Genomic DNA, 27,421 nt, shown 5'->3' on the forward strand with positions numbered 1-27,421 from the left:
CGACCTGCCTGCCTCGCCACCGCCCTGTTGCTGCTGCTGCTCCAGCCTGCGGCAGGTGCTTGCCGCGGCGTCCCCGTTGCCCAGGGCTACCAGGGAGCGTCACTCGGCTGGATGGCGGGCACGAGCAGGCAGCGTCGCGCAATTACCGAGCTTGTTGTCGGGAGGAAAAAAGAGCGAGCGAGCGAGCGAAACCGCAATACGCCCAAGCCTCGATCTCACCACGAATAAACTGCCAGATTGGCAGAAACTTTTCTCCACAAGAACGGCAGATGTGTGTACATATGCAAACAATATATACGTAGTAAAACTATTTTATATTTTGAAAGCGAGTGGGGCATAACGATTAAAGTACTGGAGTGAGGGTCGAGACCCGGGTTCTAGCCCCCATTTGGCCATGAAGCTCATTGGGTGACTTTGGGCCAGTCACTCACTGTAAGCCTAACCTACCTCATAGAACTGCTGTGAAAATAAAAGGGAGGAGAGGATAGTGTGTGCAGCTTTGGGTCCCTTACAAGAGAAAAAAGGTGGAATATGCATATAAATGAGTAAGTGCTTAAGTATCTTTCAGGGTATTACTGGACTCTGTTCTCTCCCCACCCCCTTTAGACATGGTCCTGTGACACCTGAATGCAGCCTTTGCCATCCCGTTGCCGTTTGGACTTCAAATCTCAGCCGGTGTGCTCGTCTGAGGCATGTTGGGGTTTGTAATGCAACACATCTAAGTTGATGAAAGCAGCTTTAGAGACTAAGCCATTTATTAGACATAAACTTACATCCAGGGTATCATTTCTTCTTTAGGGTGGGCTGGAGAACTAGGCAATTGCCTGAATGGTATTAAAGTGTAGCCTCGGATTGTAGCTTGGGTTGCCCATCTTTCCCATCCGCGAGACTGCAAGCAGCAAAGATCCCATCAATGCAGGTTTTTTACTACACTGTGCGGGAAGAGGATTTTTTCTGTCTGAACGTGTAAAGAACTGCACCTTAAAACCTCGAATTTGTCAGGAATGAGACGTAATGGCCGCTTCCCTGAGCGAGAAGTCTACCCAGAAGCTGAGGTCTTTAAGCCATTTTACCCTGCAATCCAGAAAAGACACTCCGGACTTTTAATTCGGTAGCACAGGAAGAGTTCCGGTGAAGTCGGAAATGTGCAGGCTGCAGAAAGAAGAGGAAGGAGAAGATCGGCAAGCTCACGTGGGACACGCGAGGCCGGAAGTGGCTGAGCACCGCGTGGCTGCAGTGAGGGGAGCCTGTCGGCGTCGCTCCCAGCCAGCATGGGAAGGCCGAGCAAAGTGAGGAAGCGGGAATAGGGAACGAGATTGGGGCGCATCTGAAATTTAAGGGACCTCCATTCCTGGGGAGCCATTTTCTAGCTTGCTAAAAACGATTTGGGTTGCGGAACCAGGTGCAGCAAGAGTTGTTCCTTCTACCTCTGAGAATAATGCAAGATTGCATGTTGGAGGAAAATTCTTTTTTCATCCTCAAATGTAATCTGTCAGGCCAGATTATGATGTAGCTCTGTCGCCTTTGTAAATTCCTAAAATAATTTGCCGACTCTCACGATAACACCTGTTTTCAGCCAGCACCGTTTATTCTGTAACTTTTCTGGCCTCCTTGAATTCTGAATGGATTGCAGATAATGTTTGTAAAACAGTCTGTGTATCGCTCTGTTTTGAAATCAATGAGATTCTTGGCTGTCGTGACTGCTGCAGGAGTGGGTATTCTAGTTCTAATTCCATAATTGTATGTTCAAATAGGTAGATGGTTTTTTTTTTTAATCATCTCTTACCTAAGCATCAGTGGACACATTTTAGGCATCAGTTGGGAGGAGAGTTGCTTTATGAGGAATTTCCTTGAATTATGTAGGGAGAATAGGCAGCAGTGGGATACTGGATTTGGGAGAAGGTACTTTGCTTTCTTATCTCCCCCCCGCCCCTCCCCCACACACACTCATGCCATTCATCATACAATTTATTTCTTCCTGACAGACTAAGAACCAGAAGAAGCTTCGGGGAATTGCCCAGCATCGGTCTCAGGAAGAGTATGGGTCTGTGCCTCACTCCTTTGTGTTTCACCGAGGTCGTGTTGGCAAGAATGTGCAGCAACTTATTTTGGATGTTCGGCGTGTGATGGAACCCTACACTGCTACTAGCCTCAAGGTGAGGCTATTGAGTGCCATGGCATTCTACTGCAGCTAACAGCAGTAGTATTACAAAGGGAAAAGATATAAACGCAGGGCAAACCAGTCATTAGAAATAAATGTTTAGAAGTCATAACTTTGGTGGATTTCCTCAGTCTTCTGCAAGTGATCCAAGGATTTAGGACAGGAAGGAGATCAGGGAGCCTAATTCTGAGAGGAATGTGAGCTAATGGGCTGCATACCAGGTTGGGGAATTAACCACTGTTTTATTTCTCAGTCATTACATGGTAGTGGAGCTCTAGCTGTTTAAAAGTGATCTTGGACCATTTATGTGCAGCGCTAAAGACAGATTACTATAGTTGGCAATATCTCTTCCTTTCTCATTTGCACACCCCTGCCCAGCTCTGAAACTGCAGGCATTTAGAAGTATTGGCACTAAATAAATTCTACAGCAAAATAAAAAGCTGCTTATTGTCAGGAAAATCAACATGTGTCAGTTATGCAAGTCTGTTATTGTACAAGAGTTCTGCACCAACAGAAGTGCACTGTGAGTTGTGAGGACCTGCAAGAGGGCAGGTAGGAGAACATGGCTGGAGACTCTGAGAAAGAGACATTGAGACTCATCACGGTGCTTTTCCAAATGCTGACATTTTTTTTTAAAGCTGATCTTTAAAACCCAGGTTCAACACCAAAGCAATTTGCTTTTGTCTCATTAATAAGAATTGAAATGGAAGTTTCTGTCTTCTAGATTTTGTTCCATGGGTGTCAAAGACTACAGAGTTCCCTGATCACAAGTCTGTCTTTTTCAGGTGAGGAAGAAGAACTCTCTGAAAGATTTTGTGGCAGTAGCTGGTCCCTTGGGTGTGACGCATTTCCTAGTGTTCACAAAAACCTCCACCAGTATTAATCTTGTAAGTGATGACATATTTCTGGTCTAGTGGCCCCAAGATGGTCTGTCTAACAATCCTGGTGTTCTCTATTAGAATGATCCAGCTCTGTTGTTCCAACTTTTGTTCCAATGCCTCTGGGCCCGCCTGCAGCTGAATTCCTTTCTCGATAGCTCAATCCATGTTTCCAAAAGTTCTGTCTTTCCAGTGACTCCTATTTTCATATGGATATCAATGAAGAACACTTGTCTTACCACCATAAGCTGCTGCTCGACCGCTGCATGCCTTCAGGGAGCAGGTTCTGATCTAAGGCATAGCACTGACCAAGCCTAACATACGGCCTTTGCTGTGCTTCTCCACCACTGCTGATTCCTCCCGGCAGTGCGTAGCCATAGTGCTACGCACCAAAGCCATCTTTTAAGGAAAGCTGCTCTGCTGCTAATTTTTCACTGGGGAAGTCCTGATGAGCATCGAGTGGTGACCAATCAAGAAAGCCCATCTTGCTGTGGTGGCAGGGTGGTAAAAATATTTATTAAAACATTAACCTAGTGTGTGGTATTTGTGAGAAAGTCAGACTTCATGGGATGGGTGATCAAAAATAATACTGCCAATATAATGCCTTTATTCAAATCTAGTGTGAGCAGAACTGCAGTTCTGTGTACAACTTTGGTCAGCAGGCTATTGAGCTGTAAAGCATGTAGGAAAAGGCAGGAGTTGGAACTGCTCCCCTATGAAGAAAGGTGGGGCCCCTTTGCTTAGAAAAAGTGTGAATACACTTGGACATGACAGATGTACAGGATTATGCATGTTGTAGTAATGCTAGAATAGTCAACCAGTGAACCTACTGGTTGGAAAATCAGGACTGAGAAAAGGGAGTACTTCTTCCATAAGGCCAAGTTAAGCTGTGGCACACCCTGCCACAAGTGGTATTGATTGCCATTGACTTGGATGGCTTCAAGAGGGCATAAAACAAATTGATGGAGGAGAAGCCTGCCAGTAGCTACAAGTCATTATAGCAATCTGCTGCCTCCTCAGCACCACAACTGTGGCATCTGCTTGGTGACTGGGAACAGAATGCTGGATTAGATGGGCCTTTGGTCCACCCAGCATGGCTCTTACGTTCTTAGCATTTTCTTTCTCCAGAGCACAGTCTGAACTCTACTGCTGTAGATGAGTGTGCATGTGTTCGGAATGCTGTGGTTCCATTTCTTCCCTGAACACATACCATTCTCTTTGTTTTCCCAACTGCCTTGCCCTATAGTTCTGCCTGATGACCTGATGCAAATGATGAAAATGTGCTTTTGCTGAGTGAATCCTGTGATTTTCACTTCAAAGTAAACGCACTGATGCATCTGGATGCAATTGTGCAGCATGTTAAAAGTGTGATATAAATTACAGTGGGCAGTCTGCTTGTGGTAGGACCTGTTCTGAACCGCTGAGCTTTATTGTATTATTTCTCCTGGCTTCTTACTGCTGACTTTTCTCTCTTTTAGAAATTCTTCCGACTCCCTGGTGGACCAACCTTGACCTTCAAAGTCACTCAGGTACCAAATGGGATGCTGTTGACTGCAGTGAGTTCGGCTGGATGAGGCTGGAGCTTCCTCTGAAAGGCCTGCTTGTAGTTTGTTGAAGGCAGAAAGGGCTCTGTCTGGTTTTCATGACGTTCTTTCTGATGTGCTTTATACAGATCGCTGATGCTTTGCCCATTGTGTGCTCCCTTCATGGGTGCAGATGTCTTTCTCTTGTTTGTTTAGTGCAAGGGTCCTCAAACTTTTTCAACAGGGGGCCAGCTGAAGGGTGACGGCAACTGGCGCGGGCCGGTGAGGCGGGGGTGCCTGGGTGCGCAGGCCGGTGAGGTGGCGTCGTCGGGCACGCGCGGCAGCGGCTCGCTCGGAGATCTCCCAGCGAGTCCAAAACCATCTCTGAGCGAGCAAGCCACCGCCTCCCCACCCATGTGGCAAGCACTGGTGGTGGACGGCGGTGCGGGCCGGATAAATGGGCATGGCAGGCTGGACCCGTCCTGCAGGCCGTAGTTTGAGGACCATGGTTTAGTGCAATCTTAATTCCACCAAGGAAACCTGAATTCTGTTATCTGTATAAGCAATTCAAATTGGACCAATACTAAACTTCTCTATTTTTGCATAACATTCTGGCTTTTCAGGATTTTCAGTGTTTCTACAGCTGGGTACTGGCAAAAACAGAAAAAACACCTTGGGGACCACTGAGGCAGAAACAAAAAGCACAATAATATAGTATTTTGTGTATTAGTATCTAAACAATATCAAAAAATTGAAAATTCTCCAAAACAGCTAGAAATCGTGCAATAAACATGCCAACAAAAGAACAAAATACTGAAATTGGTGCAACATGGCTCCCAGCCAGCTCTCACTGAGTCGTCTCTCCCCTCCCTGCCCCTGCCCCCTCCCCCGCAGCAGCACCAGCACCCCCCATGCCAATCAAGGAAAGGTGGTGGAGCACAGCCAGCCCCTGCACTGTCCACAGTGAGCGGGATGTGCCCCCCCACCATGGACTGCAGAAATCTCGCACAGAGTGGCACCGGTCCATGAACTGGTGGTTGAAAACCACTGCTATAGATCACAGGGCATCTTATTCAGCAGCACTCTTGGATCTGAAATTTAAGAGGGAATATTCTATATATTTTAAAGCATAACTTTGCTGCTATGGGGACTAGAAATAGGGAGTTCTAAAAACAGAAATAAAAAGCTCACTTTAAGGAAGCTTAAACCCAGTACTCCATTTTTGGCCTTTTTCTGCATTTTGGCATCCATAGAGGCATGAGTCTGCCCTCTGAAAAGGCCTCCTGGGTTTGAGGTTTTATAGGTGCATGGTGTGCCCCTTGCCTTCTGCTGGGCCTTCACTCTTCTGTTTTGTTCTTTCACTTCAGTATTCGCTCATCAAAGACATTGTGTCATCCTTGAAGCGCCACCGGATGCACGAGCAGCAGTTCACCTACCACCCGCTCCTGGTGCTCAATAACTTCGGCATTCAGGGCATGCACATTAAGGTCATGGCCAGCATGTTCCAAAACATGTTTCCATCCATCAATGTTCACCGGGTGAGTGTCGCTTCGGGGGATTGATGGTCACGTTCTGCTGCTCAGGTGCCTCTGGGCCTGAGTGCTGCAGCCCATGGAGGCCAGCTTCTCACAAAAGCATGCCCTTATTTATCGCATTTGCATCCTACCCTTCATCGGAGGAACTCAGGGCAGCATACCTCGGGGTTTGTCCGCACCCAGTGGCCACCCCTGCTCCTTTCCAGCAAGCTGGAGCAAGAATGGGGGTCAGCAGGGGAATCTGCTGAGGCATGCAGCCTGCCACCAGGCACCAGGGCCCAGCTGATTTCCCCCCCTCCATGCCTGCAAGAATGGTGGCAGAGGGGGAATCTGCTGGGCAGCACTATTTTTTTGCACAGCATTCCCTAGCTGCCTTCCCCCTCTGGAGCCTGCTCATTTCCTCCACTGTGCTTCAAAGCACGAGCCTCAGTTAGCCTGATCCCCTGTAAAATCTGCAGACCGTGGTAGCCCTGCAGGGCTGCTTGTCTTGATGCGTGAACCCAGCCAGGGTGTCTGTTGCTCTCTGCTTCCAGGTGAACCTCAATGCTATCAAGCGTTGCGTCCTGATCAACTACAATGCAGACGCTCAGGTCCTTGAATTCCGTCACTAGTAAGTGTCACCCAGTTTATGCCGTGGCCCCTGCAGCATTGGTGGGTTGAAGGTGGACCCCCAGTAGAGTGCCTGTGAAAGACGCACAGCATACCAAGTTGGCCTCCCATTAGGCAGAGTCAAGCAACCACAGCAAATGCCTGTTTCTCCTGAACTCCCCAGCCATGACAAAGCGCATTACCTATCGCCAGTATTAACAAACTGCTGCCAGTCCCATTGGGTTCATGGCATGTGAGAAGACGGGCTTATCTGTGGCCTCAGGCAAGAAGATGTCTTCGGGTGGTCTTGATGCACGTGTGTGCGTGAATGTGCACACACACTCTGTGGATCTCTAAAGACACTTTTGGAAGAGCTGTATACCTTTGCTTCTGTGCCAGCAGTTAATGGTAGGCATGCTGACTTGCATTACACGATCTTCAGTGAGTGCTTTTATGCCCGTCAGACCGCTCACTGTTTTCCAGTGCACCGTTTTTCTGGGAAGGAATGCATTCATGCATTTGGTTTTGCATTTTGTGGTAAAGATGACATGCATGTTGTCTACTTGAGGACTATCCCATTTTATCCTTGCAAGAGTCTCAGTTTGAACCTTGGCCTAAATCCTGCACTATCCGCTATACGGCTTTGTCATTGGCACATTGACGGGGTGCCCTTGTGCTCATGGATGCACGTGATGAGAGTATAGTCTGCTGATGTCTCTGATCTTACTTGAAGTAAACGCTCTGATGCATCCAGGCTGGACTGAAATAAGAGCAGGGTGGGGGTGATTCCCTGGCAGACCAGTGGGCTGTGGGTGCCTCCAACGCCCTGTTCAGATTCTCTTCTCCCCTGGCCCCACCTGGATCACCAGCATTTCTTGAAGGTGTTCCACGCCTTTGGCTGATAGGCCAAATTTATTTCAGGAGACATTAGAATAGGATGGCCCCTTTCCTCCTAAGGTGCAAGCACATCTTGAGTATTGTCTACACCAGGCTTTCCCAAACTGAAGCAGAGGGGAATATGGGTTTTGTAATCCAGCACATCTTGGGGCGGGGGGAACCAGTTTGGGGGAGGCTGCTCTGCTCCAGCTCACAGTGGCTGTTCAAAGCCTCAGGCAGAAGGGTATCTTTCCAGGGCTGCCAGCAACAGCCTTTAGGTGGGGTGCCAGTGGCTGAATTCATGACCTGGTACATGCCCTGCAGCCACATCCCCTCCCCTGAAAATGGTTGTAGTGACCTGTTCCTGTCTGCCTGACAGACTCCCACATGCACCTCTGTGGTCTTCTGTTTTCTTGCAGCAGCCTGAAAGTGGTGCCAGTGGGAATGAGCAAAGGGCTGAAGAAACTGCTGCAGGAGAAGTTTCCCAATATGAGCCGCCTGGAGGACATCAGTGAACTGTTGGCCAGGTGAGAGGCAGGCAGATTCCACCGCTCAGCTCATAACAGGTTTCCTCAATCTGGCGTGTTGCAGATGTTTTGGACTTGCCACTCCCATCAGCCCCAGTTAAGGATCCTGGGAATTGTCCAATACATCTGGAGAGCATCTGCATAGGGAAGGTTGATCCAGAGTGCAGGGCAGGTAGTTCTGAAAAGGAAGCCAGTGCAGTGTTGTGGTTAAGAGCAGAGACCTGGGACTCAGGCGATTTGGGTTCTAGTCTCTGCTCAACCTTGGAGCTCAATGGGGCCAGGTTGCAGACTCTCAGCCCAACCTATCTCACAAGGTGGTTGTGATGAGAAGCTAAGAGAGGAGGAGGAAAATTATTTAAGCCACCTTGAGTTCCTTCAAAGGGAAAACGGGCAGTGTAAGAAGCAGAGACTTTGTAGCCTCTTTGTGATAAGGTGGGATGGAAGAAGGAGGCCTTGTACCCTGCCTCATGATCATAACAGTCCTCCTTTCTGACCTTTCCCATGGCTTGTTTTGGCTTCTCTTACTCTGGTCAAGCGGCAATTGTGCTTCACATGCCTCTGCCCCTTTTGTTTACACTTTCTGCCTCGCCTCTATTCCTCCCCCTTTCCTTTCTTACCATTCTGATTCCATCCCAGGGTTTGTCTTGCTTGGAATGTCTTGCTGAGGGGCAGGGCCTGGGCTTTGTGCTTCGGTTCATGTGTGTTGCCTGGTTCTAAGCACGCTAGAGGAGAGGAGGAGGAGGATGACAATGACAGTGATGGTGCTCTGTCTTGTTCCCTTCCCTGCTGTGGCACGCAGAGACATTAACCTCTCCGAGAGTGAAGCCGAGCAGGACGGCAGTCACAACATCACGGAGCTGCCTCAGGCCTACGCTGGCCGTGGGAACATGAAGGCCCAGCAGAGTGCAGTCCGGCTTACTGAGGTCAGCCATGGGGCCCTGTGCATGAAATGGGGGGATGGGGAAGAGCGCATAGGGCTGGCCCACTGCATCTGGAGGCAGCTGTGATCTTCAAAATTAAATGTTCCAGAATTGGGAAACTCCCCAGCTCAAGCAGCTTTACTTAGGGCCTAGGGTCCTCTGTCTCTTCTCTCTCCAGATTGGCCCTCGAATGACACTGCAGCTCATCAAGGTGGAGGAAGGTCTCGGCCAGGGCAACGTGCTGTATCACAGCTTCAGTGAGTATCTTGGCTGTCCAGCAGAAATGCCTTCCAGGGAGGAGCCCAGGCCTGGACTTGACTGTAGGACCCCTGTTGCTGAGAGCAGCCCTAAGTGCGAAGCCTGCCCTGCTGTCAGAGCATGAGGTTGAAACAGTCAAAACAAGCAAGGGAACAGAACACTTTCTTCCAGTGGGTGGCTGTGTCAGTCTGTTGTAGACAAATAATCTTAAAAGAGCAGTGTCTTTATTCTGGCATGAGGTTTTGTGGACTGAAGCCCATTGCAGCAGTCGCATGGCTTGTTAGGGAGAGTTTTGGGTGTGTACATACTGAGGAAGAGGAAGAATGGTAAATTGTGAGCTTAGAAAGAAGTTAACTGGAGGCAGTGGCTCTCAGCTGCTTGACAGTGGTTGTTCACAGTATGGTTACCACTTAATAACACAAACATCAGAGAAGGAGGTTGGCAGCCTCACAAACTTCACTCTCTCTCCTCTGTTTAGAGCTCGTAGAAACCTTGTACCTAGACTTGTAAGTGGAGAGAACAGGGCTGCACTTTAGGAAAGGGCCATCACTCAATGGGAGTGCACCTGCTTTGCATGCAGGTACTCTCCAGTTTTGAAGCTCAAAAGCTTTGGCCACCTAATGCGAAGGAAGGACTCATTGGAAAAGACCCTGATGCTGGGAACGATTGAAGGCAAAAGGAGAAGGGGACAGCAGAAGTTGAGGTGGCTGGATGGGGTCACTGGGGAGGTGGGTGTGGGGTTGGGTGGACTCCAGGTAGTGGTACAGGACAGGAGAACATGGAGAAATGTTGTCCATGGGGTCACAAAGAGTTGGACAGGACTTTGCGACTAAACAAGCCTTCAGTTCAACCCCTGGCAGATACCTCCAGGCAGGGCAGAGGAAGGCCCTTGCTTGCCAGTTGGACTGCACAAGTGTGAGCCACATAGCGCAATTGATGCTTTCAGGGACAGGTAGCACCAGGGGCTGCTGTCGCAGTTAAATCTCTCAGTTGCGATTTGAAATAGCTGACAATATTGGTGCAAATAACTGCAGTCTTGCTTCAGGTTAGGCAGTAGGTGGTCTTCTAAACAGTGACTAGGTAGCTTCTGTAGATGAAGCCCACAAAAGGAAAGTTGGTACTAGAAGATTGGGAAATGGTTGCAGCCCTCCCGTTGAGCTGAATCACAGTAAACGCACCCTGCAATTCAGGCTGTTCCTTGACTGGGGGAGTTGCGAGGGCAGCAGGTCTTCTCTTCTACCAGCCCGCCTCTCCCTGCTCATTTATTTATTTATTTGGAGAACTTATATGCCGCCCCATTTGCATAAGCCTTGGGGCGGCTTCCAATCCATAAATAAATACAATCTATACAAATACGTAAAATATTGGAGACATCCTGGCAAAAATTGTTAAAATCAATAAATAAAATCAACAATTAAAATAACGTTTAAATAAAAAGGTCTTGGCCTGGTGCCGAAAAGCAAATAACGACGGTGCCAGGCGGACCTCTCTGGGGAGTGCGTTCCATAAGTTGGGCGCCACCACAGAGAAAGCCCTCCTCCGGGTACTCACCCTCCTAATCTCTTTCACGGAGGGCTCCCGGAGAAGGGCCTCTACCGCTGATCTCAAGGGGTGGAACGGCACATATGGACGTAAACGCTCCTTTAGGTAACCAGGTCCCAAGCCATTAAGGGCTTTGTAAGTGATAACCAGCACCTTGAATTGGGCCCGGACCTCAATGGGGAGCCAGTGAAGCTGACTGAGGACGGGAGTCATGTGAGCACAATGCCCAGTCCCCGTCAGCAACCTGGCAGCTTTATTTTGCACTATCTGAAGTATCCGGACCGTCTTCAAGGGCAGCCCCACATAAAGCGCGTTACAGAAGTCTAATCAGGAAGTAACCAATGCGTGTGTGTCTGTCGCCAGGCGATCGTTCTCCAGGTAGGGACACCGCTGATGGATCAGCCGAAGCTGAAGGAAAGCGCTCCTCGCCACCGATGTTACTTGAGCTTCCAGTGATAGCTCAAGGTCGAGGAGCACTCCCAAGCTGTGGACCCTGTTCTTAAGAGTGGAGTGCAACCCCATTCAGGACAAGGTCACAGTCCCCCACCCCAAAGCCCAACCCGCCTACCAACAGGACCTCCGTCTTGTCTGAATTGAGCTTCAGTTTATTGGCCCTCATCCAGCCCATTACCTCAGCCAGGCACCGGTTCAGTACAGCTACTGCCCCACCTGGATTGGTTGAAAAAGAGAGGTAGAGCTGGGTATCATCAGCATACTGATGATTCCGCAGCCCACACCTCCTAATGACCTCTCCCAGCAGTTTCATGTAGATGTTAAATAGTAGAGGGGACAAAATGGATCCTTGCGGTACTCCATGGCATAGCTGCCATGGCGCAGAGCCATAGTCCCCCAGCACCACCACCTGGAATCAGCCATTGAGATAGGAGCGGAATCACTGCCAAGCAGTGCCTCCAACTCCCAATCCCACTAGCCTTTCCAGAAGGATACCATGGTCAAAAGCTGCTGAGAGGTCCAGGAGGACCAACAGGGATGCACTCCCCCAGTCTCTCTCCCTGCACAGGTCATCGTACAGGGTGACCAAGGCAGATTCAGTACCGTACCCGGGTCTGAAGCCGGACTGAAATGGGTCCAGATAATCAGTCTCATCCAAGAGTACTTGGAGTCGTCCTGCCACCACCCGCTCTAACACCTTGCCCAGAAACGGGATGTTGGCCACTGGTCTATAACTGGGGGCCATCTCTGGATCCAGGGATGCCTTCTTTAGGACTGGCCGGACTACCGCCTCCTTTAAAGGGGCGGGTACCCGGCCATCCCTCAGAGGCGTTGACAACCTCCAGGATCCAGGTCCCTATCCCGTGCTTGGCTTTGTTAAGTAGCCAAGATGGGCAAGGGTCCAATAAGCAGGTGGTGGGACATACTTGTCCAAGCACCTTGTCCACATCATCAGGCCGCAATAACTGAAATTCATCCATCAATTTTGGACCAGACGGCAACATTGGCACCTCCCCTGAAGGCTCTGAGTTGCTAGTGGAATCCAGCTCGTGATGAATCTGAGCGAATTTTAAAATTTTAAAATGCTTGGCAAAGTTGTCACAGCAGGCCGTCGAGGACGGTACAGGGTCTTTCTTAGGGCCAGGATGAACCAGCCCTTGTACCACCCGAAAGAGCTCCGCTGGATAGCATTGTGAGGAGGCAATGGAAGCGGAGAAGAATTTCTTTTTCGCCGCCCTCACTGCCACAGAATAGGCTCGATAATGAGCTCTCAAGTGTGTTCGGTCAGATTCATCCCGTGATTTCCTCCACCTACGCTCTAGACGTCTCCCAACCCGCTTCATCGCCCATAATTCAGGTGTGTACCAGGGGGATGAACGCGCTCTGCCCGGCAGGAGATGACACTTAGGAGCGATCGTGTCAATAGCCCTGGTCATTTCTCCATTCCATAGTTTGACCAGAACATTGACAGGAGCACCAGCCTTATCAACCGGAAATTCCCCCAGGGCCTTTAGGAATCCATCCAGCTCTGGGAGCGGACCAACACAATCTGATCTGCACCCTTACAGAGGGATAAGCCGCTCTCGAGCTCAAACCTTAGGAGGAAGTGATCTGACCAGGACAGGGGAGTCAGACATAAATTCTTCACCCTCGGATCCCCCTCTTCCTGCCCCGTTGAGAAAACCAGGTCCAGAGTGTGTCCATATTCATGGGTCGGGCCAATGACATGTTGAGACAGCCCCATGGAGGCCATGAAGTCCTGAGCAGCCCTGGTCAGAACAGTGTCGGCATGGAGATTGAAGTCCCCCAGGACCAGCATCCTGGGAGTCTTCCAACACCAGGTCCGAGACAATCTCTGTCAGCTCAGGCAGGGAGTCTGTTGGGCAGAAGGGTGCACGGTACACCAACAGAATCCCCAGTCTGTCTCGGTCGCCCAACAACAAGTAGAGGCACTCTAGACCTGGCCTCGAGAGGACAGGAAGCCCCGTGAGGGAGATGGAAGCTTGGTAAACTAATGTGACCCCCCTCCCCTCCAGGCATAGTCGGTGCTGGACCAGATACCCGGGCGGGCACAGTTGAGAGAGGGAGACATCCCCCCCCCCACCCAGGTCTCTGTTATGCAAGCCAGGTCGGCCCCCTCATCCACAAACCTGCAGTTTCAGCCCCCTGCTTGTCTGAGCCAGAATCGAATCCCATGGCTTCTTGCGCACTGCTGTGGAGCTGCTGGCTTTGACACTGAGAGAGGGCTACCTCTGTTCCAGCCCTTCCTTCAGCCGTGCCACTGGGCTCCCAGAAATGACTGCACAGCAGGGGCAGGGGCATAAATCTTTGCTTGGATTTTTCTGATATTTGCCCTGTGGGGCTTCACAGCAGTGGCTGCTCATTCCTTTCTTGCTTCTGCCCTCCAGTTCACAAGACTGAGGAGGAGATCCAGCAAGCTCTGGCCAGAAAAGAGGCAAAACTTCAGCTCAAGGCTGAACGGCGCTGCAAGCAGGAGGCAGATGTGCAGCGGAAGCTGGAGCTGAAGCAGGCGCACAGGTGAGGGAGAGACAAGAGGGGCCAGTGCACACAGCCACTGTGGGCTAAATAAGCCACAGGAGCTTTTAAAGCTTTAGCACATCCTCAGCGAGATTTGACTAATTGTTTCCCTGGGTGTGGTTTGTTGTGTTTTCTGGACCTGAGTGGTATGACGTTACTCAAATAACATAGGGGCTGTTTGGCGGCTCCCTAAGCATTGGTTCCCCTTCCAATAAACCATGCTGCCTGTGTTCAGATGACATGACAAACAGCGCAACTGGGGGAACTATGCAAAAATAGCAGTCGCTACTATGATTGGTGGGTTCCCTCCACACCATTGGAACTGCGAAAGGCATGGACTTTTTCTTCTTGTGTAGCCGATGTCACAGATAAGATGCACATATAAAGCAACAATAATGAGGGGCCCAACTCTTGTCCTGATCCCCTATTTTGCATCCAAAATATAGGTGGTATGGCTTTTTTAGCACTGCCGTCATACTGCACTTTTGAGATGCAAATGTAATCTCGCCACAAATGTAGCGGAAGTTACCTGCAGCATTGTTTACACAGTTTCGAGGCAGCTTGGCTTCTGAGAGAAAATACCATGCAACAGTTCCTTGGAAATGTTAAGCAATGACACTTTCACAAGCCACCAGATGTAACTGTATGATGCATAGATCTGACCAAGACAAATGTACCTTGCAATAAAAGAACAATAAATTACAGTTAGGTAATCTTTAGTCTCAAAGTGAAGATAAATTTATACACTTCCATGTGGTACCATGTGGTACCATTTTCATTGTTCTGTCATACTTTGCCGAAAAGTTACGAGGCATCATGATCATCAGACACCTCCCTCCCTTATATTTATTTATTTATTTATTAAAACATTTCTATGCCGCCCCTTGCCAAGGCCTCGGGGCGGCTTACAACATCGAATACCAAATACATTAAAACAATGACAATTATAGACAAATATACTTGCCTGTGTATAAATCTTTATTGTGAAATATCTTGAAAACTTTAGCCAAGCAGCACCTTTATCACCTGTATTCTAATTCATCTAATCAAAATATGTAAGAATTAGCACATTTTATCCCAGAGGCTGATAATTTCCCAAAATTTGTAGACCAGTGTAATATGCTGGGAGCAATACATAGTTTCTTCTATATGGAGGGCTGGACTAAATACTTATGTTAAATGTCCCTGGTTTGGGGGACTATAGGAAGAAGAGCCTGGAGGGAATAAAAAAGAAGCAGCAGCAACAGGCAAAGGAAGGTGACAGTGATGCAGAGGATCCTGGGATGCAGGAGGACCAGAACACTAATGAGCCCTCAGATGATGACATGGAGTATTACCGGCAGGAGGTGGGAGAAGAACCTGATGAAGGTTGGTGCCTGATGGGATCGTGTTTGATTATAAAATGGGAAGGGACTGTGTAATCCCACCACCTGCTGGATGCAGTTGATGAAAATAATTGTTCTCCTGAGCATGAGTTGTGATGCTTCCAAAGTAAACGCTCTGATGCATCCATGTTGGGGCCAGAGGGGGGCGCAGCACATGCTGCCTCCCAGCTTTCACATGGGCCACTAGTCCCGGCTGTGCTGTTTGGTGGGTGACTGCTCAGAAGCAGCAGGGTCTGGGCTTTTCAAAGCTGAGGCCTACTTTTGGGCCCTGTCCCAAACGTTTGACCCCATCTTTCTCCTCTCTTCGGGGTGACCAGATAGGAAGGACGTAAGAGTGGGCTTCTGATTCTTCAGTGGTAGCGCAGTGGAGCAGCTGTTCCTAGCCTTGCAGGACAGAGTTCCTTTTTGCTGCAGGCAGTGCCATGCTGTGTCCTCCATTGGCAGCTGCTCTTCCTGTCCTTCTGAGGGACCAGACCGACGGCTTGAAACCCCATGGGCTTTCCGGAGCACTCTCCTGTGTTGGGCTCACAGTGTCCGTGTTCTTCCCTTCCCTGCTCCAGCTGACTTGTTCTGCCTGCCTGTATCCCACTCTCTCTAGATCTCTTCCCACAAAGTGCAAAGAGGAAAAGAGCACCCAGCCAGTCCAAGTCTGGGAAAAGGCGCAAACGCACCCTCTCTGCAGAGGATCAGAGCCCATCCCTTGGGACCAGCTCCAAGACAGAGCACAGGAAGACCTCATGGCCTGGCCTTCAGCAGCACCACCGGCCAAGGAACGCCACACAGCAACAGAAGGGAGTCCCGAGCCAGCTGCGGAGGGGCCCTCATAACCGCTCCAGGCAGCACAGAGGGCCACACAGTGCCAAGCCGAAGCGCCCCCAGGCCGCAGGGCAGCCCAGAGCTAAGAGGCAGCCTTTCTTGAGACCCGCAGCATCACGCTGGCAGGGCAAATCTGGACTGAGGCAGAAGCAAACGCAGAAGAAAAAAGGAGCCTGCAAGAAGCGGGGGCATTCTGGGAAGAAAAAGCCAGCATAGTGCCCTCGGACTCACTCACTTGGCGCTTGCTGTCTTGGCAGTTTGCGGAATATATTGATTCGCTGAGCTGCCTGCCTTTGTGTCTGGGGGGCAGGGTGGGGGGCTGGTACCTTCCTCTTCATTTAGCAGAGGGCAGCTGACCACCTCGGGCTCGCCAGAGGTGCGTGGCAGCTGGCCAGGCTCGCTGCTGGATAGGGGAAACAGAAAGACCAGCATACAGATGGAACTGTGGGGGGAAACAAAGATGGATTTAGGGGTATTTCACAGAATCTCAGAATAGCAGAGTTTGAAGGGGTCAGAAGGCCATCGGATCCAGCCTCCTGCTATTGTATGGCGCTGTTACACCAGTGCACTCAGGGTGACTATTCAGACATTTTTGAATGCCTCCAGCAAGGGAAAGCCCACAACTTCCCCAAGTAATACTTTCAGTTTTCATACTGTTCTAACAGTGAGCAAATTCTCCCTGGTGTCTAGTCTAAAACCAGTTTCTTTTAGCTTAATGTCTGTAGCTCCATGTCCTGACTTCTGGAATGGACAAGAAGAGATCTTGTCCTTTCCCTCTGTGACAGCCTTTCAGGTCCTGTAGAGGGTTACGGTTGAACATTTGTCAACTGTGTTCAGTGGAATTACTTGTTTTAATATTTTCAGACACAACAGAGAGGCTGGACATGCTCTTTTGAAAGTAGCACTTTTCCTGTGCTAGGGGCACACACTGGGTTCCTGCAGGATTGGTTTGAATCTCATTATGCAAATCTGATGGCAAGATTCCAGGAAGATGTCTGAGTTATATTGAGTTTCTCAATGTAAGGTAAATTTAGCATCCATGCAGGCAAAGGTTGCTTAGGGTCGATGGCATTACAAATTGCCCTTGTTGCAACTATGTGTGGGATTCTGAGAACCTTGACTTTTGAAATACTTTTTAGTGCAGTTCTTTGTGCCTGAAAGAAGCTTTAGAAGGGATTCAAGAAGCTCAGTCCACACATCAAACTAGACCATTCTTGACAGAGCTTGACTTAACAATTGCTAGGCATTTTTAAAATGGTTTACTGTAGAGAATATAAGTAGTCTTTCTGGACAAAAATTACTGCTTTCTCGGGTACATCTCACCTGCTTCTCACGATCTACATATTAAAAATACCACTTTTGTAATTTTGGATTAAGCATCTACTTGTGGAGTCTACTTTGCCCTTTGGATAAAGGGACCCTAAAATAGTTTTTAAAGAACATCCTTTTGGGTGTGCAATGTCTGAGGAGCCGAAGGATAGTAGGGATGCTCCACTGCACAGTTGGAGACAGTGCTGCAGCCTCAGAAGGGTTGTCAGAGGTGGAGAGAACTGCATTCACTGGCTTCTGAGGTTGGAAAATCAACCTCTGAGATGGGAAAAGGGAGCATTCCTGGGGGAGGGGAAGAACGGGAGAAGCCAGGAAATTTGCTATCTTGAGTTGCATCCCACCTGTTAGATATGGGCACCTTTCAGCTTTTCCTTAATTCCTGCTTAGGTAGGAATTAAAGTTCCTCAGGTAGCTGCTGAGTCCAGGCTGGAGAATTTGCTTGAGATAATATTTTAAAAGTTTATTTATTGAGTGGTCCATTTATGTGTATTGTCCTAATTGGAAAGCTATTTACAGAACATTCAAGTTTAGATGGCCCTGTGTCTTCTGTCCTACAGTTCTTAACCTGGAAATTGAAAATATATGGTGGAGTTATCTGTTTATGGTGTTGCAGCTCCCCAGGTGATCAATCCTATACGTTTCATTTTTATTCCTAGCAAAGCAATGTAGCCAAAGGACTGCATCCATTAGGGTTGCAGAGTATAGACAGAGTTTTCCTTAAGTTGGAGATACTGAACAAAAGTACATGTGCTTTGCTGTATGCAAAACATAAGGGGCAAAAATGAGCATGCTCAAGCACCATTGATTTCAATGGAATTGAACATATTTAACTTATTCCTGTAAAACTGAGTGAGGTTTGGCATGTCTAACACTGACTGGATTGTACCTTCACATTTCAGCAAGTTGTATAATTTACATGATTCAAGTAAACTGAGGGTGCCACTCTGTACACCTTTAGACAGGAAAAACTACGACTTGCAGTATTCCCCAACCAGCCCTATTCATTTCAGAATACTGGGAATTGTAGGACTTTTTCTACATAGGCTTGTGCCTTCCGTACTCTTTCCATTATAACTTTTTTCCTGCTTTAAAAAAAAGGATAAAAAATTGCTTCAGCAAAACCCAAGCGGTCAGTAACCATTATTCTGATGTGTTTTGGTGTGCTTTGCAACACGAAGGGGTAGAATATTATAAAAACGCGAGTGGGCAAGCTGAACTTTCCACCCTGCGCTCTGTTCCTGTGCTGCCCTTCCAACGAAGCTGTGGCATGCCAAGGTTGCAGAACGAGACATGGCAAAGGCTCTACAAGCAGCACTGAGTCTGTGGTGTGACCTGACTCCTCTTACCCCCACCCCACCCCACCCCATTCCATTGCACCAGAGCTGATCTCTCTGCTGACTAGATGGAGGATGTGGTCAAGGGCAAAATGTGCTTCCCCTTTTGCTGCAGCAACTGTCTGTGACACCCCAATGCGCACTTCTTACATGCCAGTTGAGTCTGCAGGGACATTGCTTAAGTGCTGGCCGTGGGAGTAGTGCAGGGTGGGGGCGGAAAGGCTCAAAACTAGGTTGCCAACTTTGTCCCTTTGTGGTGGATGTAGTTTGGAGTTTTGGCAGCAGCAGGACAGGAAGCTGCCATCTGCCCTCGCTATTAGCCCCAGGCACCTGCCTCGGGTCCAGGGCTGTGATGATGTGAGGAATGAAGCAGCTAGACGTTCCTTCAGTATGATCAGGTTTTTACTACTCAAGGTAGGTTCTGCAGCAGTTTACTTCCATCTCTGTTTCAATTGAGAGTTCTTCAAGAAAGTTTTAAAGCTGGACTTGCGGTTGCAGATCTTGCTAATAAAATCCTAACTGGTAGCACTTTCACCCCTTAATTGCAGCTGGAGCTCCCCGTTCCTCAATAGGATGTTGGCAGCTCACCTCTGGTCCCGCTCGCCCTCCCTGGGAAGTTCTTTGCTCTTTTTTTCTTCTGATCACGTGGATTGCAATCACCCCTCCCATGGGCTTCACCATGTTTCACCATGGCTGAATAAAGTGCAAGGGCTAAGCACTGACTTCCGAAAAGTCTGAATTTGCACGCTAAGAAGCATAAGAGGTGGTGCAAGCCAGCTTTCCTCCAAGCTTTATTTTTTAACTTCTGAAGTTCCCCACATGGCAGGGCATCGCACTATTTCAGTCCAGTAGGGACTTTGCAGCTGCTACAGCAACAAGAATACTCCACTTTCAGCTCTACGACAAAAGAAGACTTGGACACTGGATGTAAGTACTATGGGGCAACTTTTTTTAGTAGCAAAGTTAGTGCATTGCATTTCTGCATCTGCAATTAAAAGCACCACCCTTCCTTTCCTCCTGGCTACATAAGATGCATGCACATCTTTCTATATCTTGTTCCATCTGTGTGTCTTCTCATGTCAAGCCTGGTATCTGAAGTATGGAGGGGACATCTTTTGCAAAGAGCTCAGGGAGGTAAGGAAGGACTGTAAGGGAATGGCAGAGCTTGTTCCAGTCACCCACACCTGTGTGAGAGCAAGCATGAGGAACATTGTATGTTTGGTGGAAGCCACAGATAAAAGCTGGAAAAAGAGGAAGAGAAGTTATTTACTGTATCCACTGGCCCACTATTTAAACCAAGTTTCACCAGCCTGATGCTCTGGGCATGCTGAAAGTTAAGAACATAAGAAAAGCCATGCTGGATCAGACCAAGGGTCTAGGCCAGGGGTCCTCAAACTTTTCCACCAGGGGGCCAGTTGAAAGATGCCGGTGCTGGCCGCGGGCCGGAAAGGTGGTGCTGGCGGTGCACATGGGCCGGTGAGGGGGCGAAGGGGGGCGTGCGGGCAGGCGCATGTGCTGAGGTGGGGGTGGGGCACGTGGCAAGGCAAGGCAAGGCACGGGCGGGCAGCGGCTTGCTTGCTTGGAGATTGTTTTCTCCGAGCAAACTGCTGCCTCCCTGCGCATGGGGCGAGGTGGGTGGTGGGGGGTGCATGCATGGGCGTAGGCGCGGCGGGTCCAAATGGGCATGGTGGGCCGGATCTGGCCCCCAGGTCTTAGTTTGATGTCCCATGGTCTATGTAGTTCAGCACTCAGTACACATGATGGTAAATCACAGGATCCCATGAGCAGGATGGATGCAAGTCCTCAAACTGCCCAACTCCTCTGCAACTGGTGCATGTGGGCAGGCCACCTCTGGTAAAAGGGGTGAGCACATGGCCCGCAACTGACAGCCTCCTCCCTCATGAATCTGTCCAGTCCCCTTTGAAAGCCACCCATATTGGCTGTCCTCCACTTTCTGTGGTAGCAAATTCCATAGTTTAACTGCATTGTGTGAAGAAGTACTTCCTTGTATCTCGCTTAAAACTCCTATCATCAGCTTCATGGAATGTTTGTTACAGGAGAGGGAGAAAAGTGTCTCCCCGTACTTTCTCCACATTATGCATTATTTTACGCACCTCTGCCATGTCTCCCCTTGTTTGCCCTTTTTCTAAGCAGAATCATACCATGTGCAGCAGCTGCTGCTCCTCGGGGGGCTATTCCAGCCCCCTGATCATTTTTGTTGCCCTTCTCTGACCTTTTGCAAGTAAGGTGATCAGAACTGAACAGACTATTCCAAGTGTGGTAGCAATAAAGTTTTGTATAAGGGAAGTAAGATTTCGGCAGTTCTAATTTCTATTCCATTCCTAATTATGCCTAGCATGGAGTTTTCCTTTTTCAGAGCACTGGGCTGATATTTTCATCTAACTGTCCACTGCTAACCCAGGATCCCTTTCTTGTTTAATCACTGCTAACTCAAGTCCCAGCAATGTATACTTGAAATTGTGTTCAGTTCTGGGCCTCTCATTACAGAAAGATATAGCCAGGTTGGAGTCAGTGCAGCGTAGGGCCACAAGGTTGGTGGCTGGTTTGCAGGGGATGCCGTATGAGGCGAGACTGAGGGAACTGGGTCTCTTCAGCCTGGAGGAAACTGTTAGTGACATAAAGGTACATGATGGGGTGTCACACAGAGGTGGGTAGAGACTGGTTTTCCCCTGCAGAAGAGGGCAGGACAGATCCAAGCTCAGGGAGCCAAGGTTCCATTTGGATGCCAGGAAGCACTTCCTGACAGTTAGGACCCTGGGGGTGTGAAATGGGCTTCCACGGGAGGTGGTTGAGGCCCCATCAGAGAGGGTGTTCAAGGACAGGCTAGACATGCACATGGTAGATGTCATGAGTGGAGCTGGCTAGAGCCAGGGGTCAGACTGGATGGCCCAGGAGGCCCTTCTGATTCACTCTGTTTCTATGTTTCTGTGAAACTGTGCGTTTTTGCTCCAACATGCATTACTCTACACTTGCCTTTTTGGTGCCCATTCTCCCAGCTTGGAGAGATCCCTTTGGAGCTCCTCACAACCCCTTTTGGTTATAATCACCCTAAAAAGTGCAGTGCCATCAGCAAACTTGGTCACTTCACAACTTGCTCCTAATTCCAGATCATTTATGAAACGCACTGGTCCTAATGCCAAACAGTTGAGTCAGAATCAGAGTAGTCTCAAGCATGTTGCACACCACCAGCAACCACAAGGAGAGAGTTATCATTGTGGCCAGAGAGGACGCTGGAACCGCGAGGGTCCCTGTGCCTCCTTGGAGGCCACCCAGTGGCTGTTCCCTGATTCCAACTCAGTGACGATGATGACATAGTAACCCAATGCTTTGCTCCACGCAGTCCTGACAAAGCCTGGGCCCAGGAAGATGAATGGCTAATGGACCCTGATAAGTGGAATTTACCTGTCCTGTGTGCCCTCAATAATCCCTCCAAAGTCCCATGAAAAGTACGCAGTTGATTTTTAAGAGACGTGGAACTACGTACTGTATCCCCCATGCATCACTTGATGTTCCTCTGTCGACCACCGGGCTCAGGCGGCGTTCCTGCCAGCTGGCCACTGTCAGGACCCCTTGAGGCCTCCCTGAGGACATCACCCTTTTACAACCTGCCTTAGCTATCCCCACAATGCAAACAAGCTTATTAGACATTGCTCTCAGTAAGTTAAACTGCACCATTCTCTGCCGGCCAGAACATGCTACAGTTCTTGTTCCCAGAGCCCTTACCTAGTCTTTACTCCAGAGGAAGATAAACTTGCTGCCAGGGTGCCACAATCATTGCCAATACACTGTCCTTGCAAGGGTGCAGCTTATGGGCTACACTGAAAAAATGATGTGGGGAGGATGCTCAGTGCAGAAATCAGACTGGAGCCCGGAGCATCCCTCCTCCAGTTCCCAGCTATCCCCCAAGCCAGGAAGCTGTAGAAAGAATAACACCAGGCCTTAAAGCCCTCTGGGCAAGAAAATAACATTGTGTCCCAATGGTCCTAATAACTATCCCCTACCAAAAAGCCACCAAAAGGGGGCATCCCGTGGAATCCAGGAAAGGACAAGTCCTCACAAGGCACACTGAATCCTAACCACAGTAGAAGTTCAAGGAAACAGCACCTAGATCTGCATCACTCACTGCAAGAGGGCCAGCTGGGCCTGCTGAGCCACAGGGGCACCTGCTAGCAGCTTTGACTGGAAGCAGCCCAAGAAGCTGGACCATTCACCCCTTAGATCACCAGGGCTCGCTTCAAGACTTGCCCCAGGAACAGGCAACTGCATGAGGTAGACAGCACATCCCAAGTCCTTAAGAGAAGTTCGTGAAAATGAAATCTTGAACAGTGCCTGGGAAGAGAAGCTAAACTCCACCCTCTAGCTCAATGAGCTTAACTCATTTTAGCAGTCCAAATGTTCTCACACTTGCAGTATTACTGCTAGTTCCCTGGTTTGTTGGGTTAACCAACACCAGGGGACCAAAAGATTGGCAGGCCCGCTTGTGTCTTAGCTTACTTGTTCCCTGTCATAATACTTCCCTTTCTAAGCCATGCATATTCAAATAACCTGGATGTGCAAGTCCAGTGCATGTCCAGCCTCAACAATCAGAATTACAGTTGGATATGCACCCATGTGCCCCAAATGGTCAAGCAAGGGATCCCATTGATCTCATTTTCACAATCCATATGGCTCAAAACATATGGAACCTCACTTGGGGTTCCCAGGAAAAACACACCAAACTCTACAACTATTTTTTCAGTGACTGAAGTACGAAGGGAGTGGTGCAGAGAGTTTGATAAAAGCAAGGAGCAGAGAATGCATTACTATAAATCCCTCTAAGCAGCTAGGAAACTGGCTTCCAGTGCAGCCTGTTCACCCATATCCCTTGAGAATATAATCAAACTAACAACTCCCATGGATGAGGCAGGGTGCATAGGCAGAGGACTCAACCACACAGTGTGGGGATGCTTCCTTGGTAACAGCAAAAGAAGCTCTTTTCCATAGGTGGCGTGTCCCAAACAAAGAGTGCCAAGCAGGTTTCCCCATCCCTCATGGAGGTCACTGTTTCACCCTGAGTTCAAACAAAGGGTGGGGTCTCTTGATGGGCACCACATGGTTTGTGGCGAAAGAGCTTATAGGGTTCTGCCTGCTGGATGGTGGGGCTCCTGCCACTTGGCGTGGTTGGTGCTTGGAATGCAAACCCTTCACTCAATTTCTCCAGGCAGACCAGGCTAAAGCAAAAGAAATGCTAGCAGGGAATTATGAGGATCACTCACTACAGGAAAGTTCACAGGGTGCAGCAGAGCTGGCTAGCTGCCTGGGGTTTGCACTGGTTGCCCCAGGAGATATGTGATGAGACTGCAGTGGCTCACTGAAGCCGTGGCAGATAAGCAAGAGCAAGTGTTAACTGGGCTGGGGAAAGCCATTGTTAAGATAGCCCAGGCTCAATACATACATGCACACATACATGACCATCTCAGCTGCCAGGCTTTAGATAGCCTCCTAACAGCGAAGGGTGTGTTGGTGCATGTGCAGCAATTACATCTGAGTGCTGCATGCACATGAATTCAATGGATGAAGTAGCTGCTGCACAAGCAAATGATGCCATTGTGCATGCTAAGAAAGCCAGTGATCTTACTCAATGGAAAAATGACATGTCAGATGAATGGTTTGGATGGCTCACCAGCTGAGTCCCAAATGGGGCAGGATGGGTGAAGTGGGCCTTGGTCAGGCTTTCCTTCTTTTGCTGCTGTTGGCTGGGGTCAGATAGTGTGCGGGTGTTTGTCATGCTGCATGAAAAAGGGCAACTAAGTGTGTCTCCATCCAAGAACAAAAGATTCGCATCTTGACAGAAGAGCAAATAGCTCCTGTAGAAGGACAGGTTTGGGTGAACATACACAATGCAGTCAGCGAGTCTGACAGAGTTCGACTCAAGGGGTGCGGGAAGTTGTGGGCAAAGCCTTCGGGCTCTCAGTACAGTGACTGCACGGCACACGCACCCACAGCTTCCATTCGCCCTTGCTGAGGTGGTCGCGCACACTGTCTGCTGACGGGGTTTGGTCCTGCTGTGACTCTCCTCCCGTCCCAAGAATGGCCCATGTGGCCAAGAGATCTGTAGAGATTATGACCTCCCCGTTAACCTGAATGTCTGCTTAGCAGCAGAAGGCTACATCTGTTTTGAGTGGGTAGGCACTATGACGAAAACAGGTCTGGGATGTGGTTTGTGGCTTGTGTTGTAGGAAAGAATGGTGTGCTCTCTCTGTGGGATGCAGCCTGTGACAATGGTCCAAAAGCACACAAGACATGCCGATGCTTGCTTGGCGCAGCGGGGCAGAATCTCAGGCACAGGGACTGCGTGTGACCCTGCTGGGATCACGGTCTGCCCCCGCTCGCGTTTTCCCATATGGCCGTACTTTCTTCCCCAACTGCTGAGTCCTTTGTGGCCTTTTGTCTGCCTTTGCCCCCATCCCAGAAGTTTCAAACGCCTCTCCTATGGCATTAGTGACCACACGGCCCCACACCGCTTAGCGACTGGCAGTAAGAGCATTCAGGTATTTTGGATATTTCGGCTCTGCCCCTTTTGCCTGCAGCCCCACTCACCACTTGAATGTGCTCCCCAAGCTTTTTCAAAAGTGGAATTTGGCCCTCAGGCCAAAAGGGGCTCCATTCCTGTGGTTTAGCCTGTGTTTCATTCTGTCTGTGGGGAGGGGAGCATTTTTTTTCAGGCTCATTTAACATTAATTCTGAAATTAGGCCTTTATGGGAACTTCCTAGCTGTATTGTATCACTGCCAAGTGCCTTTTTTACCAAATAATGTCCTAGATGGTTCTAATCTCATTGTTTTTGCTTCCCCAGGACTGTTCCAATGGGGCAGGAAGGGTCCCCTGTCAGAAACGTCAGCGAAAGCTTGGAAAACATCCAGGCAGCGATATGGTTCCTCCCGATTATTCAGTCTATCCTGGCCATTGCTGGGAATGGCCTTGCCATCTACCGCTTTGTGGTGCGGGAAAGACCCTGGCATACTGGCATCATCTACGCCTTCAATCTGGCCATCAGTGACCTGCTTTATGCTTTTTCCTTGCTGCCCTTGGCGTTCTATCATCACCCACCCAAGGACTGGAAGTTTGGCTTGGTTTTCTGTTTGCTGGACCGGTATCTCTTCTTTTGCAACCTTTATGGCAGCACCTTCTTCGTGGCCTGCATCAGCCTGAATCGCTATGTCGCCATTGTCTACCCCTTCTTTGCCCACGCCCACATCAAACCCCGACATGCCAAGCTTTTTAGTGGGGTGGTGTGGTTGCTGGTGGTGGGCATCTCAGCCCCTGTTTTCCACTTTTCCAGCCTGCGTGAAAAGCAGAAGGGTACAATGGAATGTCTAGGAAGTGCCCGAGATGAAGTCCTATTCCAGTACTTCCCTTACAGCTTGTTTCTCGCAGCTTTTGGGTGTGGGTTGCCGTTCTTCCTGACCAGCTTCTCCTGTGTGGCCATCACCTGCACAGTCGTCCGCAATCCTAACATCAGACCGGAGGAGAAAAGGAAAGTGAAAACACTGGTTTCCATGGTGGTGGTCCTCTATGCAATTTTCTACCTGCCCTTCCATGTCTTACGTAACATGAACCTCAACCGCCGCATGCGGAATCACGATGATAAGACTATCTATGACTTGTACCAGATGGCCAAGATCCTGGTCAACTTTCACATTTGTGTCCATCCAATGTTCTATGCTGCCCTGGCTAACAGCATGCAAGAATACTGTGGCAGATGTTTTCAACAGCAGAGAAGTATGCAAGAAGAGAACGTGGAAGTGAAAATGCGCCTTTCTTCGGACTGCAAGGTCCAGGGCTGAAGTTGTCTTTTGCTCTGGCAGACCTGGCTGTTCACTGACAATCCATCTGCTACTATGTGGTGAGGCTTTGTAATGATGGGAGTTGGGACAGGATATGAGACCTGTGTCTTAAGATGGATGAAAGTTGCTTTCATTTGACTCACACTTAGCTTCTAGCCACTGACAGTTCCTAAGCCCATCTTGGCAACATCACCAAGCTACTCTTTATTCTTTTTGGCACCAGGTGAAAACCTTTCCCTGTATTTCAACTGCTTTTTTTTGTACTTTAGTTTTTATATTATAATCACGTGCTGCTGCTATACCTCTGTGCAGATTTGGTTGCAATCGCTGTGGTTTTATTGTCCTATTGTCTGATGCCTTTTTTGTTGTTTTTTTAACTTTGTTAACTGTCCAGATAGCTTCAACTATTGGGTGGTATAAAATTGAAACAAATAACTAAAACATCAATTATCTCGCATTATCTGTGAGGTATCGACCTGAGAAGTCCTCTGAAGAATGGCAGGGTTGTGACTGCATCACAAGACGTACTCTCGAGACAAAACTCAGATTCTGTTTTGTCTTTTGTTCAGGCGAGACCAGCCCTCGGCACCCCGTATTCCTTAGATGACAGGCTCCCTGTGGTCTGTATGGGTTGGTGTGATGTACAGACTGTTTTAAATTCAAGTTCATGTTGTAATTAGTAAACGTAGAGGAAGCTTTTGTTAGATGCAACGTTGCATGACAAGGCTCCAATTGGTTTTTGAAAATACAAAAGTCCAGGTTTGAGAGAACAGAAAGTTGAAATGGAGAAGAGAAATGGCCAGAAGGGAGCATCTGCTCTTTTCCCTGCCCACCACTTCTTGACGCCAAAACCTCCCTCTATACCAGAGGTGGCCAAACAGAGGCTCACGGGCTGCATGCGGCTCTGTTTTG

General features: G+C 49.0%; 2 protein-coding genes across 4 annotated transcripts; both read left to right on the top strand.

The window, feature by feature from the left end:
• The first annotated feature begins 1,186 nt into the window (after window positions 1-1,186).
• Window positions 1,187-17,865, top strand: PPAN (peter pan homolog). 2 transcript variants are annotated; one of them, XM_044443704.1, is made up of 12 exons: window positions 1,187-1,289; window positions 1,986-2,156; window positions 2,947-3,048; window positions 4,518-4,568; window positions 5,930-6,100; window positions 6,631-6,707; window positions 7,981-8,088; window positions 8,888-9,011; window positions 9,187-9,265; window positions 13,670-13,799; window positions 15,004-15,167; window positions 15,783-17,865. In XM_044443704.1, exons 1-12 carry the CDS (start codon window positions 1,272-1,274, stop codon window positions 16,214-16,216), a joined length of 1,629 nt encoding a protein of 542 aa, XP_044299639.1. In that variant the 5' UTR covers window positions 1,187-1,271; the 3' UTR covers window positions 16,217-17,865. The 2 variants fall into 2 exon arrangements, with proteins under 2 accessions (XP_044299639.1, XP_044299640.1); XM_044443705.1 differs by lacking the exon at window positions 1,187-1,289 and adding an exon at window positions 1,887-1,902.
• A 733-nt stretch (window positions 17,866-18,598) lies between these two features.
• LOC123030095 (P2Y purinoceptor 11-like) lies at window positions 18,599-26,858 on the top strand. 2 transcript variants are annotated; one of them, XM_044443706.1, is made up of 3 exons: window positions 18,599-19,077; window positions 19,212-19,590; window positions 25,519-26,858. In XM_044443706.1, coding segments are annotated over exons 2-3 (993 nt in total). In that variant the 5' UTR covers window positions 18,599-19,077; window positions 19,212-19,588; the 3' UTR covers window positions 26,510-26,858. The 2 variants fall into 2 exon arrangements, with proteins under 2 accessions (XP_044299641.1, XP_044299642.1); XM_044443707.1 differs by lacking the exon at window positions 19,212-19,590.
• The last annotated feature ends 563 nt before the right edge of the window (window positions 26,859-27,421 follow it).

The sequence above is a fragment of the Varanus komodoensis genome, unplaced genomic scaffold (assembly GCF_004798865.1).
Source record: "Varanus komodoensis strain SLA01 unplaced genomic scaffold, ASM479886v1 scaffold42, whole genome shotgun sequence".
Lineage (NCBI taxonomy): Eukaryota > Metazoa > Chordata > Lepidosauria > Squamata > Varanidae > Varanus > Varanus komodoensis.